Source organism: Centropristis striata, chromosome 5 (assembly GCF_030273125.1).
Source record: "Centropristis striata isolate RG_2023a ecotype Rhode Island chromosome 5, C.striata_1.0, whole genome shotgun sequence".
Taxonomy (NCBI): Eukaryota; Metazoa; Chordata; class Actinopteri; order Perciformes; family Serranidae; genus Centropristis; species Centropristis striata.
The window spans coordinates 37,269,217-37,292,618 of NC_081521.1; the positions used below are offsets into that span (position 1 = coordinate 37,269,217).

Sequence of the window (23,402 nt, forward strand, 5' to 3'; positions counted from 1 at the left end):
TTTTATTAGCTGTCTCCCCGTTTCTAGTCATGATGCTGAGTAAGCTGGTGGCAGCTTCATCTTTAGTAATTGTAAATTAGGTACACAAGTATTCTGTGATTCAAACACACTATATGAAATGTCTTGATGTTTTAAACCAGGGGTAGGCAACCTGTGGCTCCAGAGCCTCATGTGGCTCTTCAGGCTATCTGCAGTGGCTCACTGTTACTGTGACAAAAAAATAAAAATAAACGGTCATTTCTTGACATTATCATTTTAATTTATCATTGTTGTAGGCCCAAAGCAATTTGTATTTTTCAATTGTAAAAATGTGTACCTTATAGTCAGCATTACATTTTTTTTTAGTCAACTAAATTGTGAATGAAAGTCTATGGCCCAGCGCCTTAACCTCTAAATTTGGCAACATCAAGTCTAGTTTTGAGTTTCCCTCACTAGGCTAGCTTTTGATTCCTCTTTATTTGATGTCCAGCCTCTCATTTGCACTTGGGTCCTCGCTACATTCTGACAAAATCATATGAATAAATGCTCATTATGACCTATTACTTCCAACTTTCAAGTCACATCTCAAAACACACCTGTTCAGACTAGCCTATCCCAAAAATATTCATCATTTTTAAATTACAATTTTTCTGTATTGTTTCAGTGTTGTTTATTGTTTATTATTACTGTCATTGTTGTCTTTATTGTTCTAATTTGTAATTGTTTCATTGTTGTTTATTATTACTGCCATTGCTGTTTTATTATTATTGTTTTGTTTTTCATTGTTTATTGTAAGGTGACCTTGAGAGTCCTGAAAGGCGCCTATAAATAAAATGCATTATTATTATTATTATTTTTAGTAATGTTGGTAGGGTCATTTAGACGTAGTAGGCTGTTTTATCTTCACCATTAGGCTCAAAATAAGGCTTGCGGACTCCATTCCAACATTTTTTTCTCTTTTTTGGCTCTTTTGTTAATAAAGTTTGCTGATCCCTGGTTTAAACAGACAAGTGCAAACAGCTCCAAACTAATTCTAATTATTGTATTGTAAGAAAAATAAATCACTTCTAAAAAACAGCAGTTGAATTCAACATTCAGAGTCATATCAAACTTGCTAGAAATAAATATTCCCACTTTATTTACAATTAGGACATAACTGTGGTATTACACAGATAATGTTAGGGGTCAAATAAACTAAAATTGTTACATCAAGATTAATGATTTCGCTCTATCTCTGTAGTGAGTGAAACAGGGAGATAGTTAAAGCAAGTCCATAGAGAAACATGAACATGTTCTGATTTTAGAGCTGGTTTCAGGCTGCTTGCTTATTCCCTCGCTGGTTTGATCCTTGCCTCACAGCAAACTGACCATGCCGATGACTCATTAGTCCCTGGAGATTTTTTTTATCATCTATCACGTATCACCTATCAACAGAAACACTTTTATACTTTCACATTGCACCATAAACTCTAGTGTATAAAAGGTATACACAATCTAAGTTCAGGGAGTACATTGTGGTTCCACTGATGGCATGCAGCCCTTATCTCAAACAGCCAACACACACAATAATATCACAAATCACATTATTGAAATTAGCTTAAAGGAAAATATGTAATTACAGAAGTTATGTTGGTCCTTGCAACTGCTTTTATCAACATGATAAACTGATCCACTTCTGTCTCCTCTGATGTGCAGCCAGTGTCTCCATTTACAGGGCAACTAAACATGTACTCGTCCGTATGCACACGTACAAACACGCAGCATTTTTATTTACAGGAAAAGCAATACGAAAACTCAAACGGTAACTTTTCATCAGATGAATAAGCATCTCTAGCACTTTCGTCTTTAAATGCAAGATAGTTGCTTTGTCTGCAAGGACACAGAGGACAGAAGCACTTCAAGCTCCAGCTGTCCCCTCCTGCAGACAAACCACATGTTCTTAATTCAAGGTGGAGGGTACAAGCCGGTAAAGTCACGTGACAAGTCGGAAGGCAATGTGACTTCTGAGGTTTAAGCCAGGGAGTAGATGGACTTCATTGGTGAGTGGAGCTCCAGACCTCCACCGAAGTCCAGCTCCCTGACATCTCTCCTGGTCCCTGTGTACTGGCCGATGAACGAGCCGTCCTCGTTGAACGGTATCTCGCCTCCTTCGCCGTAGTCCACCAGACTGTCGTCGCTGTCTGATCGCTTCATCATTGCCTCAATTGACGGCTGGCCTCTTTGAAGCCCTCTTTCCTCCTCTCTACGAAATAATGCAAAAAATACAAATGTGTTGCATTATGTCGGCACTAGAAGAGAGAAGTGGTGGAGGATAAGACTCAACCTGATGTATCAATACATTTAAACTGTGCATTTACTTACCGCCGGGGATAAGGCAAAGTGGAGACACGTGCTATCCTGAAATAAGGAGAGAGATTGTATCATTTTTTTTGTATTGTAATTTATTGATCATCCACTCACAAAATGTTTATAACAGTTGCAGTGTTATGAATATACTATTGATAGCTCCAAATGTCTGTCGGTTACATACAGTATGTAGGGTTTCTGCAGGTTTCAACAGGTAACATTTTAAAGATAATTATGAATGCAATTTAAGACTTTCTAAGACTTTTTAAGACCATTATGAATGCATTTTAGTCCTTTCCAAGACTTTTAAGACCATTATGAATGCAATTTAGGACATATTTCACATCTATACTAGTACAATAGGCATCAAGGTTATGAAGGAATATCAGAGTGCAGAGTCCAGTGCACCTCTGCTTTTAATGCAGTCACAGATCAAATCGATGTCTGAAGGTTGCTTACCAGAGGTGCCAGAGTTAACGCTGTAGTGCAGAATGTGTTGTGCTGGAGCCAGATTTTGGCGTTTTTTTCAGTGTGAATACAGCGCAACATTGGGTGACGGCAGGTTGTGTTTTTCTGACTTCCCATGTGAATCTAATGACTTTCTAATTTGAGTATCTTCCAGCACAAAGTCTTTAAATGAGTTGTTTTCAATAGGTACAACTTAGCACTAAATATGCTGTTCGTAAGATAGATCTCATTAAACTTGCACTGTTTAAATAATTCAAATTATTGGATTTCAGACTTTTAAGCACCTGCAGAAACCCTGATACTGTATAAACAAATGAACAAATTATTATTTGACTATTTAAATTACAATAGTGTCAATATGTGTCAATATTTAGTCTTTTCATACCTTTCAAGAGACCTGGTTCAGAGGGTGGTTCAGTGGGAAAAGAACAGGGTTGAGATTTGGGGGGGTTTAGATAGGAAAGGTAGATAAAAAGAAAAAAAAAAACAGAAAAAAACAAAAATGCAAGTATGATCAAAGAGTTATCATAAATAATGCCATACATAACCCAATTTGATTTGTACCTGTGCAGCATCAGGCTAAAATTGAATCATAATTTAAGGCACTCTGTGGTGTTTTGTAGTTACTGCACAGCTACAAAGCAAATGGATTTAAATACACAGCTGTTATTGTTTTCAATAGTGATAATGTTGTACAATGTTATGGAAAACATAATGATTTATTCAGTCTTGAGTATTATTACCATGCCATTATAAAATAAACCTAAAACAGACTTTTGTAAAAACAGTTGAAATAGTCCATACGGAAGCCCTGAACCGCAAGTGAAGAAATTTTTTTTTGAGATGTTGTCTTGTTATTTCGAGATAATATCTCGTTATTTCAAGATAATATCTCATTATTTCGAGATAATACACATATGTAAAAAAAAAAATAAGAATTTAAAAAAAAAAAAATCTTCCAAAATTTTTTTTTCTTCAGATATTATCTCATTATATCTATTATATATCTAGTATATCATATTATCTCGTTATTATGAGATAATATGTGAAGAAAAAAAAAATTTTGGAAGATTTTTTTTTTTTTAATTCTTATTTTTTTTTTTTACATATGTGTATTATCTCGAAATAATGAGATATTATCTTGAAATAACAAGATATGATCTCGAAATAACAAGATATGATCTCGAAATAACAAGAAAACATCTCAAAAAAAAATTTCTTCACTTGCGGTTCAGGGCTTCCGTAAGTCCAGACTGATAACTTGATGTGCTAAAATCTTTTTCTACCTTGGTGGTAGCTGTAAAGTTTGCAGTGAGTTTGGTTATTTTCCATCAGCTGTCCACTGTAATGCATACCTGTAGTCAAACGATCCCTCCTGATCTTTGTCGTCCACTGGCTCCAGTGAAATGTCTTTTTTTTCCCGTACTGAAATTAAAACAAGCTACTTTGTAAAAAGATGTTGTGCGATTGGACAACGCGGAATCGGAGGAATCGCAGCTGTACCTGGGTATTTCCCGCCTCGGCTCCTCTTGATGAAGCAGACTATGAGGAGGATGAGCACGATGAGAGCCACAGCACACATAATCCCGATGAACCAGCCCTGAGTGGTGATGTCCACCTGGTCCGTCGCGTACGCTGAGACACACACATCATTAAAGTCACCATACACTCAGAACTTCAAAGTGTTTTTTTGCAAGACAACCATTTGTGTTGATGCATGGGGCAGGAAGTAAAATACTTTCAGTGGTGTAGTGGGGAGACTCCTCTGAATGCCAATCCCCGAGCCCAAGCCGAGTTCGTGCCGCCACGGAGAATCTGTATCGAGTGTATCGGTCGTATCGCCGGACTGAGAAACTTGTAACATTTGGAGGGAAGTCCTCAACTCGAAGCTCCTCTCCCCTGGTGGCGTTCACTGTGGAGAGAGTGGAAATTCCAGTGTGTGAGGAGGACTCTTGGTGCCGGTTAAGTGCACACAACTGAGCTGTTGAGCAGCTTACCTGCTGGGAGAGTGCCTTCACAAGTGTTCATTACCCTCCTGAGAACATGCTTCAGCGGTACTTTGGTGCTGAAGTGCATATTTAAGTGTGCTATTATGTGCAACTGGGATGTGGATTAGAATGTCATGTGGAAATCTTTGTCAAATTTACAGGAATAAATGTTTTTGGTTTCTTTTTCTCGTAGGAGGGCTGAAGAATACAACATAATGAGGTATTTCACAGTGTTTCAGATGTTGGGTTTCCGTACCTGTCTGGTACTTGAGGGAATATCCAGTAATGACACCGTTGGGCTCTGCTGGTAGATCCCAGTCCACATAAATACTGTCCAGATGTCGCTGTTGGATCCTGAAGGAACTGGGAACAGATGGTACTACAGACAAAAACACAGCAGGAGACGACACAAATTAGCTGTGGAATCAAAGATGGTCTCATGATTTGCATGTGGCTGATTAAAGGCACAGGTCTGCTCTTGTTCCTTATATGGTGAGGTAGTGACTTTTCAGTTACACTCTATAACCATAGTCTAGGGATGGGCAACTTAAATGCTGGAGGGGCCACAATTTTTCATCGACACTACCACAGGGCCACATAAAGGACCGTACACTTAACCAGATATGATGAAACTGCAATTTTAAATATGTTTATAGTGCAATAACTTAACATATCTCATGCTCAAATGCATGCTTAACAGTATAAATAGGAATACAAAAGGTTTGAAGCAAATAAAAAATAACCACTTACTAAGATTTATTTTTTTTTCAGTACAAGAACAGCAGACCAACATTAATTGCAAGAAGTAATTTTGTGCATTTTTACACTGCACTTTTAAGATTTCATGCTCAAATGCATGTAGTTGTACGGAGGGCCACTTCAAGTGAGGGTGCGGGCCGTATGCGCCCCCCGGGCCTCCAGTTGCCCATCCCTGCCATAGTCAATTAAACTTAAATGAATAGTCATTTGACAACAAACCATAAAATTACAATTAATATTGTTTACTAATTAAAAGGAATACTATTATGTGTGTTATTTAACAGTTTGTTGCTGCACACATTATTTTATTTTATATATTATATTTTGTATTTGTTAAGGATTACCATATGACTTGTAAATCATCTATAAAAATTATTTGGATGGCTATTATATTTTTGCAACTCATGATTATAATGCTGTGTTTAATGGTTAACAAAGACTGTGTAAAGCATCTATAAAATAAATAGATACATTGATTTATAGACCACCAATAAAATATTTAATGCTGCTTTATACTACTACTTATTAATCATTAACTAATTGCTATATCAGTTGGAACATTATAATAACTGTCCATAAAAAAAAAAAGGTTTACAAATAATTTGGTAATAATTAACATATACTTAATATAGTGTATAAAATGTTGGATTGCGTGCAACAATAACTGCTAAATTACATAAATTACAGCATGACTAATAGTTAGTAAGCATTATTTATGATCATTTTATATTTTTTATTTTTTTAACAGCAAAATAACAAAAGTTTAAGTAAGTATTCATTTCACATTTATTAATGAAGGTTAATATAAAGTGTTACCGTCTTTTCTTACCTCCTTCAGGCGTTGAGAAGTGTATACTATTACTGGGCGGCCCTTCATATCGATTGTTGGTCACCACTATATACATCTTGTAGTTGCTATAGGGGATGAGCCCAGTGAGGACCCCCGAGGGCTCTGGATCATTGTTTGGAAATGATTTGGACTTCATCCCTCGGTTGACCCTCAACCACCGCAGCTGGCTGCTGTCCCTCCAGTAGTAGACCTGAGAGATGAGAAGCAACACACACAGCATTTTGATTAGGCTGCAAACACTGGACTTTAAGAAAAGATTGAATTTCTGCACACTGTCTGTTGAGTTCCAGGTATTCATACATATAGTATTGAATGCATGCTTATATGTTTGTATTTATAAGAACAAGAAGTTATTTAGAAGAAACAGGTTGTTACTGTAACACTGTCAGCAGTGAGTTTATTGGAGTTATGTTTCAGTAAAGGACTTTCATCAGGTCATAAGAGAAAAAAACAGCTTAATACCAAAATCACAGGCTGTAATGTGCTGTGTTGTTGTGAAATTATTGTTTTCTTATGTTTACTATCAAGGTGTCTTACCACAAACCAAGAAATTCCTACTACTTTCTAAACTGTTAAATCAATCAAAAGTCACCAGTAACCACTACTCTCCCAGTGAAGTACAGTTTTTTCCTCATTTTCTTTTGGGTAACACTTTACAATAACCATCTAAGTGATGTTTATAGATGGTTTATAAACCAATTATTATTAACCATTTACAAAATTCTATACATATTTAATCTTTAAATGGTTTCAAGCAATTTCTTAAAGGTATAAGAATAATTTTGAAATCATTTACATACTTAATATGGTGTTAAAAATGTTATAATGTGTGTAAAGCTATTAATAAACTAATAATTATGTGTGTTTATGGTAAAGTAATCTATTTGGCATTTATAAATTATAGTTCAACATTATTACATTTTCTATTTACCAATTTTAAATGGCCTATATATGGTTTATAAATGATGATTAAACATTAATAAACTATCTGTTTACCATTTATAAATGGTCTATTTACCATCTATAAATGATGGTTATTGTAAAGTGTTACCTTCTTTTGTTGTCAGAAAGCTTAGTCTAACAGCTCATCCCCATCCCTGCCTTCAAAGCTGCTCTCTCAGACATTCTCACTGACTCCTGCAACTGTTTTTCTACCATGTAATACCACCTCACCATTTTTTTTTTCTCCATATTTCTTTTGTTGACTGCTGTTTGTCTGTCTGTCTGTCTGTGATATTGTTGTAATTTTATATATATGTGTGTGTGTGTGTGTGTGTGTGTGTGTGTGTGTATATATATATATTCTTATTTGTTATTGTTGTTGCTGTTGTTGTGTTTTTACGATCCTTACTGTGTTTTACTCCCTAGCCCACCTCCCCTTCCCTCAAGTGGCCCTTGTCGCTTGTCAGGCCGCCATTGTAAATAAGAATTTGTTCTTAATGACCTGCCTGGTTAAATAAAGGTGAATGAAATGAATGAAAAAAAAAAAGAATGAACACCTAAATCAAATTTACAATAGACACACCTTATATTCTTTCAGCTGTCCCATCATGGCGTCCCGTGTTACTGGGTCCCAGTGCAAAGTCACCTGAGTGCTCTCGATGTCGGACACTCTCAGGTTCAGGGGAGCAGTTAAGGGACCTGAGGCAAACACAGATGACTTTATGAGAAGGACAACTTGGCCCAAAGATTTAAAATGATTCACTAAAAACCAGAAGAGGTGAGTTCCTTCTTCTCTACAGTTGTTTTCTACAGAAAGTCGATCAAAATCTCTCTAGCAGTAGAGCACAACAACCCTGAAGATTTGAATATGTAGCCCAGGGATTCCCAACGTGTGGTGCGTGCACCCCTGGGGGTGCGTGAGCTGCTGCTAGGGGGTGCGCGAGATGAAAAATGTAATGGCGGTCTGATAATGACACAATTACATTTCATTTTTGGCATCTATTTTGGTCATTTTTGCATCTATTTTTTGGTTGTTTGGTAATTTTTACATGTATTTTTGGTCAATTTGTGTCTATTTTGATAATTTTGTGTCATCTTTGGTCATTTTTGCATCTATTTTTGGCTGTTTTTGATCTTATAATGAAGCGTAGAAGAAGTTAGCTTCTTGTTCTTGTATCATTTTTCCAACCTGTTTTATAAAGACTGGGTTGTGTTCACTCCACGCTCATTTAAATTTGCTGCAATTTTTGTTCAACGCAGCTCAAATATTATCACATTTTCCCAACTGATCTGCTTTCTACCTCTGATCCTGAGCCTTTCATCATCCTCCACCTTTAATATGGCTATAAAAACTCTTATTGCATTTTGGTTTTTTTGAAGGTGTGGGCGATTGGGGGTGCGTCAACCCAGTTGGGACATAGAAGGGGGTGCACGGCTAAAAAAGTTTGGGAACCGCTGGTGTAGCCTACTAAATGGACTTTTCTGACAGTCTGTTTTTCATCCCTTTGCTACTCACCTGTACTTTATAATGCAGCAGATTCAGGTACTTACGATCTTCCCCAGAATAACCAGTGACAACAGGAGACTCTGGACCCAGCCCAAAGTCATTGACAGCCTGGACTTTTAGCTCATAAGGAGTGAAGGTGTCTGCATCGTAGATGTAGTATTTCAGCCATTTCGTGGTTGCGTTCTTCCACTCTTCTCTGGAATCTCTCCTTCTCCACCACACCAGATACTTCAGGTGGGGCCCATTCCACTCTCTGTAGGTCAGAGGCTGAAAGCATAGTTTACAGTGACTTACAGTGACTGCAGAAGTCATACTTAAGTAAAAGTACAAAAGTACCAACATCAAAAGTATAGTACTCATTATGCAGAATGGCCTCATTCAGATTGTTTTATATATATTCCAAATATATCATTATTATTATTATTATTATTATTATTTTTGATACATTATGTAATCAGCATTTTACTGTCATGAAGGTAGCACTAATTTCAACTTCTTAATATACTGTTATGTAGATTTATTTATAAACATGCTTAATCATTTTAAATTGATCATGTTTTTTATGTTGAATCTCGACCTGAAAAGTAACTAAAGCTGTCAGCTAAATGTAGCGGAGTGAAAAAGTACTACATTTGCCTCTAAAATGTCGTAAAGTAGAAGTGTAAAGTTAGATATGAGGAAATACTCAAGTACCTAAAACTTGTACTTAAGTACTTTACTTAAATGTATTTAGTTACATTCCACCACTGGGAGATCAGCATAGTTTGATTTTGTTGTGGTAGAAATGCAAATATTCAACAGTCAGATAAATATTGAAGAGTTTTTGATGGTTCATTACCTCCCAGCTGATCTCCATGTTATTCCTCCATGTCCCCACACCCTTTAAATTCTTTGGAACAACATCTGGGGCTGTGCAAAAAAACAACACAATGGTAAGATCATCTGGGATAGTTCAGCATTTCAGGAAATTAAATTCACTTTTAAGCTTTCTTGGCAAGAATTAAATAAGAATTTTGATACTACACTCATGTATGTAAGTTAAATATGAAGGCCAGGGATGTAAATATTACTTTGCATAAAAGCTGGAGCAGGCTACCTCATTCTTCTAACTCTTCAACAAATCAAATTACTGTTTTCCAGCTTACAATCTGTCCGCAACAACAAGTCTGTATTCAGGAACATCAAACTAACGTGCACCGCTGCTCTGGAATCGCATAGACGGACGACTTGGGCGACTCATTCCAATTTCATTGATAGCGATGACTCGAAACTCGTAGTAGGTGAAAGGCGTAAGATGCAGAATGACAGAGTTGAGGTTTCCTGAGTATGTGGAGAGGTTTTTCCACTTCCCCGGCAACCAGTCATCATCATCATACTGCACCAAGTACTCTGTAACAGAGCAATGCATGGAGAAATACAGCCAAACCAAAGTAAACATAACAAGAATGACCTAAAAACAATACAACCAACTAAATGTTTTGGCATCACTTTCTATGAAGCTCATGTCTATAATGCATTACAAATAAACTTATAATGCATTATAAATAGCTTATACGATTATAGCTATAACAATTCCTAAAAGTGAGTTTAGCTGAGTCCCAAAAAGGTTGAGCTTTCTCTTAATTTGCTAATCCTTTTTGACATAATTGATAAAAACTGCAGAAAAATACATTTTTTTGTAACAATACACACTGAAGTCTGATTTTGATTACATTTTATTTACATTTTGCAGAGTCGTAACTTTTTTTAAACCGGGTTTCTATAATGTCTTATAGGGTCAAGTATAATAATACTTCTCACTGACATCTTTTTTGAAAGCTTGTGTCTAAATGCATTACAAACATACTTGAGTTAATATTAATATGCTAAAATGTTGAAGTGCAATGTCTAGCCTAACCCTCTACCCTTAAATCTCATTATAATGAGTGATTATAATGCATTATAAAAGTATAGTAAAGTAATGTATTGCAACTATACGAATATAATACAGCTCATAAAAAAGTATATGTGTGGCCAGCAATTATAAAGTAGTATGACACATGACCTTATAAGTGATAATAAAAAGCTTTATACATTGTAAGGATTATTGTTAAAAAGACTGAATATTTATGAATGTTTTTACCTATAACTATAAAGTGCTATAAGCTGATTATAACACATTACAAGTATGTTTATAATGCATTATAGACATGTGTTTCAAAGAAAGTGTTACTAGTGTTTTTGGTGAGTTTATTAAATTGAAAGGCTGTTACCTGTTATAGGGTTATGGTTGCTCTCTCCAGGGACCCAACTGAGTCTCACGCTGCGTTCATATGGATCTGACAACTCCAACTTAGTGGGAGGATCTGGACGGTCTGCACACAAACATACATGAACAATTAAAAAGTCAAACATGTCTTACGGCTGAGGAAATGTCATTTATTTTAAACGTGTCATACCCATCACCATTAGGCGTGCTGAGGCCGCCTTCTGCTCCAGTTCACTCTCGATGATACAAGTATAGTTGCCTTCATCGCCTCTGTTTACATTAGTGATGACCAGATTTGATTCATCCAGAAGGAGTCTGAGGATACAAGCAAGTTAAACTGGTGACATCAGTGTGCTCATTGGTTTAGACTAGGGTTGTCAAAAGTATCGATACTCCAAAAAGTATTGATGCTAAAACGTTGTATCCGGATACGATACTCATTTTAAAAAGTATCAAGTATCTGAAGCTCGTTATTTATTTATCTATTTATTACTATATTTCTATAGCACCTTTCAAAACCAGGGTTACAAGGTGCTTTACAAAGTACATTATCACGGAGGCAATACAACAGTTAAAACAAAAATAACAGAACATCATCAAAAACAGTGAACAAGCAAAAATAATAGGATACAAAATTAAAATATTTTAGATACTCATTTTAAAAAGTATCAAGTATCTGAAGCTTGTTATCATAGTTGCAGTTTCTTTTTGCACAACTGTTTTTTTATTCTAAATATTTAACCTGTGGTTCTGTTAATTCTTACATGTTGCATTTGTCTTGTTAATAGAAATATTTCTGTTAAATTTTGGGGTATTTGTTTTTATCCTTGTGGTATCGAAAATGGTATCGAGTATCGAATATTTTCCTGGGTATCGGTATCTAGTTGAAAATTTTTGTATCGTGACAACCCTAGTTTAGACAGACACAAAAATAAAAAAGAAGGGTATATTGATATTGATATTGGTGTCTGTAGATTAAAAAAAAAGACATACCTCCAGCCAAGAGTGACATGCTTCTTGTCTTTCATCCAGGTGGTTGTGACAGGAGTAGTGACATCTGCTTTCACGCCACACTCGAATCGCACATCGCTTCCACGGATGACTTTCATACTCTGTGGTCTTGTGGCAATTATCGTGGGCTCTGAGAAGAGTGGATGAAAACACGATGGTTCACATAATCAAAAAGTATAAAGCTAAACTTTTTTTTTTTGTTGCAACAATACACACTGAAGTCTGATTTTGATTACATTTCATTTACATTTTGCAGAGTCTTAACTTTTTTTAAACCGGGTTTCTATAATGTCTTATACGGTCAAGTTTTAGAATACTTCTCATCAAAAAGTATAAAGCTAAACTTTTTTTTTGTTGTTGTAACAATACACACTGAAGTGTGAACAAGATTTTCTTGTTTTGTGACTCTCACCTTTGACCTCTATCCGGACTTGACTCTCATCTCTTCCTGCAATGTTGCTGACGACACACAGGTAAGTTCCCTGGTCCTCTATCCGTATACGTTTCATCTCCAGAGTCCCGTTACTGTGGATCCTAAAACGATTTCCTTCAAGATTCCCCTGCCCATATTTGGACCTGTGTGAGCAGAACCATGAACACACACACACTGAGCAGCTTTCTGAATACACACTTTGCCTCAAAATATCAAACGGCACTTTCTTACCATCGCAAATCAGGCACTGGAGAACCAAAGTAGCGGCAGTCTACGAAGGTATTACTGCCCTCTATCACCTTGATGAGTTCATTCCTGGGACCGAGAATACGTGGCGTTGCATCTAGAGAAACATTGTTAATTATTGATAATTATAAATAATTATACTTTACATTGTGAAACTAAATGCACATCCCCTGGTAAATATTACTTTGCATTGCTGCATAAAACTACAAAGCTATTCCACTTAAAAAAAACAGATATATTTATGTATTTCTTACATTTGATCACATTTTCCATGTCATTTAAACTTTATATATAATCTTATTGTTATGCACCAAATCACCAAGACAAATCCCTATGTGCAAACCTACTTGGCAATCAAATTGTTCCAAATTTCTGATTAATACTGCACTGCTCTAGTAAATATGTTAAGTAACATCTTATTATGTATTTGTTTTGTTTACAGTGTTTCCTCTTTAAGGGCCTTTAAGACTGTAAATGTCACAAATTACAAAGGTCACTTACGTAGCACGTTGACAAAAGCATTAGCCAGTAAGTACCCAAACTGATTGGAAGCATTGCACTGGTACACTGCAGTGTTTTCAGCCGTCACAGAGCGTAAAGTCAGCGTGTCTCCTGACACCTGTCTGTTAGGCTGTGGTGTAGCAGCTGGAGGGGGAAAAACACAAAAAGTTACTCATATTCATTATTATTTCTATTTAGGTAGGCATGTTCTCCAAAAAACATACTTTCAATTGGTTCCCCATTGATAAACCAGCTGACTGTGGGACGAGGAGCTCCATCAGAACGACACACTAACCGTCCATTTTCCTCTGGTGCCAAGACCAAATCAGTAGGTTTCTCCAGCCAGAATGGAGCCGCTGTCAAATATAACAATGTTAGTTGTTTCCACATTATTGTGCAGTATGAAAAAGAGAGAATATGTTTCTGAAAGTGTCTCTCACCTTTGACCCTGACAGTTATTGTGTGCTCAATGTATCCAATCTTATTGGTAGCAGTGCAAGTGTATTCACCCACATCCTCAAAAGACGCCTTTGGGATCTGAATCATCTTGTTGAAGTTCTTTACTTTCATGCGTGGCGTCACTTCCAGGTTGTCACCATCCTTGGTCCACGTAATATGAGGAGTTGGCCTTGATGGTGATAAACAAGGCTTTACACAGGACGACTTTCATGAATTCAAAGTCAAAATAATATAAATTATACTGAACAAAAAACATACAGACAAGTAACTTTTGAAACTAGAGTATTATAGTTAGATTAGTCATATTTTGACACTTACACTCCAGCAGCAATACACTCCAGAAGCAGTTCCTCCCCTTGCAGGACCAGTGTGGAGCTGGAGGAGCCTGTGGGAGAAAGCCAGGTGGGGGCAGCCTCGGCCACTGTACGAGCTGCAGAGAAAACACCAGAACTCACCACTCACACATCACTCAAGCATTCACAAACCCTGTCTGACAATGAAACAACTTAACCCTCTATGGTACGGTGTTGCCCTGAGACAACATACCCATTTTTGGCCTGTCAAATTTCTACAATGTATGTTTTTGAGTGATGCAGTACTTTAAAAAAGAGGGAAGAGTATAGGGAACCAATTGTAATGCTTTAATTTGTCACATGACCTCCAGGAGGTCATATTGAAATCCTATGTTGCGACATAAAAAATCACTCAAAACGTAATTTCCTGGCCCTTTTCCATCTGGAAAAAAATATATTCCTACTGATGGATGAATAAACCTTCATTTTTGATAGTTTCATACACTTAGACTGTTCAAGACATTCATCTACAGGCAACATTCAGAGAAGAAACCAGTTAAAAATGTTCATTTTATAATGTTTTTAAATTAAAAATGTTGTGTATTGTACCCTGTCGAAGCTACTGAATATTTTACACGTTAATTAAATAAATGATGTTAAAATTAATTTTAAAAACTCTCTTTTGTACTTGTGCACCGTTATGGTACAACGTTGCCTACTGACAACAAACCCCCAAAAATTTCTTCAGATTATGTTTATTTAGTCTATTTTAAGACCAAAAAACACATTTTTTTCCTAACTCCATCATAATGCGTACCATAAAGGGTTAACTCAGAAAATAAGAGAGGACAGCTGATGCAGAGCACACACTCACCACAATTAGTAAGTTAAGTTGAAGCAAATGATGAGTCTTTTGAGTATAGTCTGAAAAAAAAAAGTCCAGTGTGTAAGACATTAGAAGTTATTGTTAGTTGTTAGTATCAGTTTGGTTAGAAAAAGTAAATTTAGTGTAGATGAACGGAAAGCATTTGTGTGCAACATAATAATTTGACAATATACTTTTTAAACTGTCCATATCATAATAGTCCTGCCTTCATCTGTGTGATGCCATAGTATATTTACACATTTCAAATTCAGCTCCCAATTAATGTTTTGTTGGCAGAAATCAGACATGCAGTATGAACATGTAAACAGGACTACAACAACTAAATAGTTTAAAATCTGTTGGTGGCAAAGTACTCAAGAAAATATGTTCCAACAAGTCATATATATTTCAATTTGTTGTGTTTGGAGGGCAGGTGTTTGTTTTTTTCTACCACAGAGTAAGAATAAAAACTGTTTCACCTGACGCCCAAAAGGCCAAAACCCCTGCCATGCCTCAGCCCAATCCTATAGCCACAGATCCCCTAATCCTACTTTTTGTTTCCTTTATAGCCATTGAATTATCTACATGCAGGTTTGCCAGTGGTCAGATTTCTTACTTCAGTAAAACAAGTCTAGCAATATTGAATCAAAAGTAAAGTTCCTGCAATTCATTAAATTCACTTAAGAAAAGGTACAAAAGTATTGGCACCAAAGTTTTTTAAAAGTGCAAAAAGTAAACTTGGAATATACATTATAATATTGAAATACAATATTTGATGCATTACTTATTTAATATATTGATTTAGTAGCTTGTACATTTCACCAAGGGATCAATAAAGCCTCATCGTCACCTATAATAATATATCATAATCATAATAATTTTTATTGATTTTATTTTGTATTATTAATCTGAATCTGCAAAGTAAATAAAGTAATCAAGTAAATGAAGTAAAAAGTAAAATATTTCCCTCTGTAAAGTAAGTAAAGTACAGTACTTTACTCAATGTACTTAGTTACTTTCCGCCATTGCAAATTAGTCATGAAAAAGATCCGATAGACTAAAAACTAGACAGTGTTAACACACACTCATACTCACTTGTAATCACTTTAACAACCACAGGCATCTTCTGCTGGATAACATTCTTGTAGGGGAAGCGGGCATTACAGCAGTAATCAGTAGCAGAGTCATTAAACAGGACGTTAGAGAAGTACAGATCTCCGTTTACTCCCATGGATACCCGGCGGTCCGGCCGCACAGGCTGCATGGTGGGGAAAGCTGTCTGAATGGGCCAGTTGAAAGGTCTTGCATAGGAGCCTGAAATCAAATATAAAGTCACTTCACAGGAGACACAATTCAACTGCTAGAATTCTTGAAATGTTTGTTTAGCAGATCATTTCGATGTCTTTTTGTGTAGGTTTCCAGTCATTTAGAGATGTAGAGACGCTTACAGCTGGACATCCAGTAGATATCAGGTTTCGGCGGGCCTGGTGGCGGGTCACAGGACAGGACCAGGGGCAAGCCGATACTGACCACCATAGGCTCCAGAATCTCCCTCGGCCACACAGGAGGTCCTACACAAACACAGATATGTACAGTACAGGCCAAAAGTTTGGACACACCCATCTCATTCAATGCGTTTTTCTTTATTTTCATGACTGTTTACATTGTAGATTCTCACCGAAGGCATCAAAACTATGAATGAACACATATGGAATTATGTACTTAACAAAAAAAGTGTGAAATAACTGAAAACATGTCTTGTATTTTAGATTCCTCAAAGTAGCCACCCTTTGCTTACTAGAATATAAGACATGTTTTCAGTTATTCATTTATTTCAGCTTTTTTGTTAAGTACATAATTCCACATGTGTTGATTAATAGTTTTGATGAATTTACAATGTCAATAAGCATGAAAATAAAGGAAAAACATTGAATGAGAAGGTGTGTCCAAACTTTTGGCCTGTACTGTATGTATATATATATATATATATATATATATATATATATATATATATATATATATATATCACAAACCAGCAATCAGACACATTGTTCTCCTGGCTTTGGGCCATGTATTATAAATGGCGACACATTTCATATAATACTGCAGGCATTGTTTTGCTGTGTCTCTTTCTTTCAGATGCTGTAGCAATGGTTACATTTTAAGGCTATAGAGAAGATACTGATATCGTATGAAACTGGAGGGGCTTTTGATGATTTTTGTCTATTCTCAAATTAAAAGTTGCTACAACAACTCATAGGACATACTTGAGAATGGAAATGGACTTCAGAAAGCCAAACATTATTGTTCTCAACCCTTATACACATTAATAGGTTTAATAAATTGATTAATTATGTCAGACTTATGACCAGAACATATTGACACACAGTGCTGAGCTGCATCTCAAACTAATCTTTCAGATGATGGACACCACTTTTACGTGGCATTTATTATTGACCTGCTATCTACCCCTAAAAACCCCCTGCCCACAACCCCCAATACTAAATATAGGCAGAATTTAAACAAAGACAAAACTGAGATATTTGCTTTTGGAGCCAAGGAGGAGAGACTAAAAGTCAGTGCTTAGCTTTAATCAGCAATGTTAAAAACCACTGTCCAAGCCAGATATCTTGGTGTAGTCATGGACTCAGACCTGAATTTCAAAAGCCACACAAAGACGATTACAAGTCATCCTACTATCACCTTAAGATAATATCTAGGATTAAAGGATTTATGTCTCAGCTGGACCTGGAAAAACCTGTCCATGGATTTATCTTCAGACTGCTGTAACAGTGTCTTTACAGCTTTTCCTAAAAACTTGACCACTAATTCAGAACGCTGCTGCTCAAGACTAGACCACTAAGACCAGAAAGTGGATCACATCACTCACTTCCTGAGGTCTTTACATTGGCCTACTGTCTGTCAAAGGATTGATATCAAAATACTGTTGTTGGTTGATGAATCACCGAGCAGTTTAACACCAAAATAAAAATCTAAATCCAAACTAAACATAGGAAGGCTCTAACAGTCCCAGCACTGAACTTACTGTATAGTTGAAGTCTGATCTTGTTGGAGTATGCAGATCCATATTCATTAGAGGCAATGCACTGATACTCTGCCTCATACTGTTCTGGATTGTTCCAGGCATAGATGTCCAGCGTCCCTGAGCGCCTGCGCATTGACGCTTGAGAGTCACGTGCCACATTGAAATACTTCCCATTACGCCTCCATGAGAAACTTCATGAAAGAGAATGAGGAAGACAGAAAAAAAAACAGTGAGGGGGTTTGCAGACAATAACGGTTATAACACAACTGTTTATCGGCTCTTACATTGGATGAGGGTTTCCTTTGGCTTCACATTCTATCACCATGGTGTTTTTGGGGTCGACAATGTGCTCCTTCACTGACTGCCTTATGATGGTTGGGGGCTGCCTGACTGCAGGCAGAAAAATACATCAGATTAGTATATTATAAACTAAATGGTTAGACAATACATATTACTTATTAATGACTCACCTTCCAGAGGGACGTCAAAAGCCCAAACACTCTGCCATAAAAGTAGCAGCAGCGCTGGTTCGACCAGTGTCCCCATCTTTACAGTGCATGGAACCAAGCCACTCTTTTCTTCACCAACTGTCCTGTTCTTAAATTGAATGTGAAGAAAAATAGAAGATACTGTGATCTACTGTGCAATACATTCATGCGATACAGATAAAAAAGCCATTAAAAAAAGCTGTATATAAAACATCTTACAAAAGATTTCACCAAAGGTTCACAAACCATTTTCAATGCAGCAATAAACATATTACAGTCTTGGTTAATGTGATTCCACAATGTTAAAAAAAAAGAGTAAAAGTCCCTCATTTTACTTGAAAAAAAAAAAAAAGAAAAGTAAAAAAAAGTAAAGTAAAAGTAAAGTAAAAAGTAAAAGAACATAAATATCAATATATAAAATATAAATAAAAAGTACTAATTCTGTAGAAAAATCGCCCCTGTAAGTGTTGTTTAATATCATATTTAAGTAATGTGCACTAATGGGTAAACAGAGCTAGTTTAACTACTATATATGTAGTTCAGCAGTTTAATCCACTGGTTCCTAACCTAAAGGTCAGGTCATCTCCAAAGAGACACAAGAATAATCTGAGAGGTCTTGAGATGATCACTGTGAGAATGATTCTGTTACATAGTTTTTGAAAAAACTTCTTTATTGTGAAACAGAAATTTAAATAAAACAACTGAATCAAAGTTTAGAGGAGAAATCACTCTTAGGTAAATCTGCTAACAATTTATACTTCTTAAATATTTGACACAGTGGTCTCAAGAGAGGATTCATTATCTAAAAAGATTTGCAACAACTGGTTCAATATAAACTGTAATAATGTATTACATTTTATAAGAGTTTCCAATGTGTTTTACTTGAAATGTAGTTCTAGCCTTCGTGTAAATGCTGTGGATCAAAAAGTTAAGCAATTTCTGAAATGTAGTGGAGTAGAAGGATAAAGTGGCATCAAATTGAAATATTCATGTTTTGAGTAAGTGCCTCAAAATTGTACTTATAATATTTGAGTCAATTTACCTCATTATTTCCACCCAATACATCTCCCATACTAAGATCACACTGCTGGTTTATCATAGTTTTTTACATAGCACAAATAAAGAGGGGATTAAGCTGCCATGGACCACTAGACAGGCAGGAATAAATAAATTATATGTCTAGAAAGTGTCATAAAAAAGTGTTTCCTCAGATTACTTTCTTCAAAATATTTTCACCATATTATTCCTGTAATATATGCAATGAACCATGAGTCACGTTATCATAATGAGAACAAAAAGTTGTCAGTACCTACCTCTCATGTAACGTCAAATCAGGGCTCTCTCCTCCCCATCTCTGTGGCTTCTCTCAATGCATCGATACTTCCAAAGACTGTTCTCCACGAAATTATTCTTGTTTGTGCAGTATACCAATTAAAACCCCGGCCCTTCAAATATCAGGTCAAGAACCCTAGAAGAGTTGATACACTTCAGTAATGGAGTTTCTGTTTGCCAATGCCACTTACACTCTGCCCACCCATGTCATGAATAATGAATGAGCACCATACACCACCTACTCCTCACCCACATCACTTCACTGTTCTGACCAGCCTCTCATGACTCTCAACAATCCATCTCAATCAAACACAGACACAAAGTCCACACAATAAACAAACTGAAGTTCTCAAGCAATTAAATATTACATTTTTAGATTTATTACACAAACAGCTGGACATTTTAAATGATTTAGATTGAGAACGGCAGGGCATATATTTTTTTTAGCCTAATTTCCTTTTTTCTTAAAGCAACAAAACTTTGCATTCTTGTTGGTTTTGATGACATCAATATGTGGGAATTATTGTTGACTGGAGAGAGCTGGGGAAAACAGAGTATGAATGCAATGCTTGTTTCTCTCATATGAATTTTACATGTGACAAATCTCAATTCATGTGACTCCAGCTGATAGCCCTGATAAAGGAAACACAAAACATTTAACATTCATTTTTTTCAGATTGATGACTTTGTAGTGCTGAAATTCTATAATATAAAGTAATGCATTCTTAACTTTCCTTCATGGACCTCCTGTGTTTTTTCCAAAACACCAATTAGAACTTATCCTCTGTTTTAGTAGACAGTTTTCTACACTAGACCATTCACATGCATATCCTCAGAGGACGAAAAGGTCATTACCATTCAGCTGTGAAAGTCTTAAGGAGGGGAAACAGCAGTTTTCTTCTCTAGAAACGGTGCCAAAGTCACAGGAGAAGCTGTATTTGTGTTAAACAAAAGCCATCTCACGGCTGCTGACAGAGTCCTGACCTGTGTAGGCTTTCAGGCATCCACACGGGGCTGCATATACAAACCAGCACAGATGGGGCTAAACAATAGCTTGGTGACAGGGAGGGAGGGGGGGTACAATGAAGTGGCTCTACCTACAGATGAAATTAAAACTTGTAATTAATCAGACTGAAAGTTTGTATGAATCATAAGGGATTTACCATCTTTTCATTCATGTTTTTTCACACAACTTGTGATGTAAAGCATTAAACCACCCTCTGGGCCCTGATCCCCTCCCCTGTTTTCACAACTGAAACACAACCTGACACGCCTCACACAGAAAACAAAAGCAGAAGTGGTATGTTGAGCTTCTTGGCTCTCAGAATGGGCTTTTTCCCTCCCATACATAGGACTGAAGCAGTGAGCAGTGATCAGTGCCATGCACCAGATTGCACAGTGAAGAGGCAGAGAGGCGGACAGAGCCAGCTCAGTGACGACAAGAAGGTCTCTATGCTCGCGGGTCTCCTTTGGCACGTGTGCCCAGGGCTCGGGTAAAAGCAGATGGCATGTGGGAGGGAGTATTTGACCGCACAAGCTGCCTGTTCAGACTCGGAGCACCTTTCATTTGCACTGTGACGTCACTGTGTCAGGGAGCGCTCAAGAGGAGGCTGCTGAGAAACTCCAGGACACTGTGCCAGTCATCACCACTGTGCAATCAAAACATTATTGTCTCAAAAACTACAACAACAAAATATTTACTCAAGAGCATCCTGTAACCAGACAAAGAGTCTACAGCAATGTTAGCAACTCTGTGGGGCTGTACTTGTAGGCACAGCGGTGCTTTGAGATAAATGCCAACAACTAGCATGCTAACATTTGGCAATTAGCACTAAACAAATACAGCTGAGGCTGATGGGAATTGTCATGTGTTTTGAAGTTATTTGGCTCACAACAAAAGGAAAATATGACATGATGGTGGTGCATACATTTTTTTTATGGCATAGTTGCTCCGAGTGTGCCCTGTGGGTCAATGGCAGCCAAATGAGACATTATATGTGGCCCCCGACCATGACAGGAAATGCATGATTACATTTTAATCTCCCACTGTCCATTTCACCTTTACTTTCAAAACATTGCATTTAACACACAATTCAGCTACTGCGTCAAAAGCTCACAAGTGTGATTTTTTTAGTTTGGCCCTTAACCATATGCTGGCTCCCAAAATTGGCAGTCTGTCATCAAAGCTTTGGAATAACCAAAGTTATTAAAATCGATCCTGAGGGGAACATGAATGTCTGAACCATCATCTGAACCTCAAATCAACACATGTGGACCTCAGGGCTGGGCTAAAGAAAGGTTGAGGGACCCAGAAAGTCAGCAAAATTCATTGTCTGCTGATAATGAATATCCATGCAAAATATCATAGCAATCCATTAAACAGCTATTAAATAGCAGATTTCAGTCCAGACCAATGGACCAATCAGCAGACCGACCAATAGAGTCATGCTGTTAAATAAAAATAGAAAGACAACTTTATGCTAACCAGTTATTCTTAACATTAAGTAATAAGTAAGATGTAGTATATTAAGTCAAATGCAGATGACATTTGTAACAGAAACATTGCCACATATTAAGTGATGCAAATTCATGCCAGTCATCTCAGTGGCAGGTGTGAGAGCTTGTGTTTACTCTCATAAATCTGCTGATGCAGTTGTAGACCCCTCCCACTTCTCAACTCAGTCTATGACATCATTAAAACCTTGACTTCCATTGATGGCCGTCTTGAACGACACATGCACAGACTAAAGCACTCCTTCACATGGCGATTGACTCTATGCTACTCAAGTGCGTTAATGCCTTCTTCGACGGTGTAATTTATATTCAATTATAATATTCAAAATGAGCTTTAAGAAAGTGGTTTATGTCCCTACCTTTGAGTTTAGTTTTCGCTTCTCCTTGGTCCCTTGTCACCCTTGTTGCAGTGAAAGCAGACAACTACTTTCTTCTCATCTTCTGTCACAGTAGATTCACCACATTATCTTCACGCTGAGCTTCAACTTTTCCAGCTGCATCTGGCTTTCCTGTTACTTGTCACTCCATCAGCTGAATGCAGGTGACAGGAGAGATAACAGAGGCTGGTGTGGCCCACCAGGACAGCTGTCCAAAGCCTGGGTCACACGCCTGTCAAACAGGGCCTGAGAGCCTATTATAATAAATCCATTGTGAAATCCACACATAAATATAACGTCATCTCTCCAGTGATGGGAGAGGAAAGTTAAACCCAAGTAGTTTGTTTGCACTAGTCGGTGGATTAGGTTTAAATGTCATCTAGCCACAATCAACTGCAGCTTGCTTAAAGGATCAAATCAAATATATATATATATTTTTATGTGTGCTGCTGATTTGCAGTGTGTTGGACAGGGGGTGGGTTACTGACCTTGTATCTTCACTCTGGCTGGCACGGACACACACTCTCCCACACAAAGCTTTTCTGTTTGGAACAAAGTCAGTCTATTGTGGGCAGGGAGGGCACAGCTTTCACACACATGGGGGCGGGGGATTTAACCCGTCACATTCAAGTGTTAGGATGGCTTTTACTTCATTGATAAAGTTTTAAATCATTTGTCAAGACCAGGGACGTTTACTGACTGGGTTGAGATAAAATGGTGACGGTTTGATGTGTTTGGTATCGGAAAGTT

General features: G+C 37.0%; 1 protein-coding gene across 2 annotated transcripts; it reads right to left on the reverse strand.

Moving 5' to 3' along the window:
- Window positions 1–947: 947 nt before the first annotated feature.
- Window positions 948–23,063, reverse strand: nfascb (neurofascin homolog (chicken) b). Of its 2 annotated transcripts, XM_059333713.1 has the most exons (28): window positions 22,635–23,063; window positions 19,743–19,897; window positions 18,412–18,538; window positions 18,226–18,331; window positions 17,942–18,132; window positions 16,344–16,466; window positions 15,991–16,209; window positions 14,056–14,167; window positions 13,719–13,906; window positions 13,503–13,634; window positions 13,279–13,422; window positions 12,763–12,874; window positions 12,511–12,674; window positions 12,081–12,228; window positions 11,278–11,402; window positions 11,092–11,193; window positions 10,031–10,228; window positions 9,678–9,748; window positions 8,884–9,106; window positions 7,916–8,031; window positions 6,370–6,580; window positions 5,038–5,160; window positions 4,532–4,705; window positions 4,297–4,428; window positions 4,149–4,218; window positions 3,179–3,190; window positions 2,341–2,376; window positions 948–2,221 (listed from the first exon to the last, which is right to left on the reverse strand). In XM_059333713.1, the coding sequence occupies exons 3-28, from the start codon at window positions 18,485–18,487 to the stop codon at window positions 1,990–1,992; spliced, it is 3,540 nt and encodes a 1,179-aa protein (XP_059189696.1). In that variant the 5' UTR covers window positions 18,488–18,538; window positions 19,743–19,897; window positions 22,635–23,063; the 3' UTR covers window positions 948–1,989. The 2 variants fall into 2 exon arrangements, with proteins under 2 accessions (XP_059189696.1, XP_059189698.1); XM_059333715.1 differs by lacking the exons at window positions 19,743–19,897; window positions 22,635–23,063 and having other exon boundaries at window positions 18,412–18,560.
- Window positions 23,064–23,402: the final 339 nt, after the last annotated feature.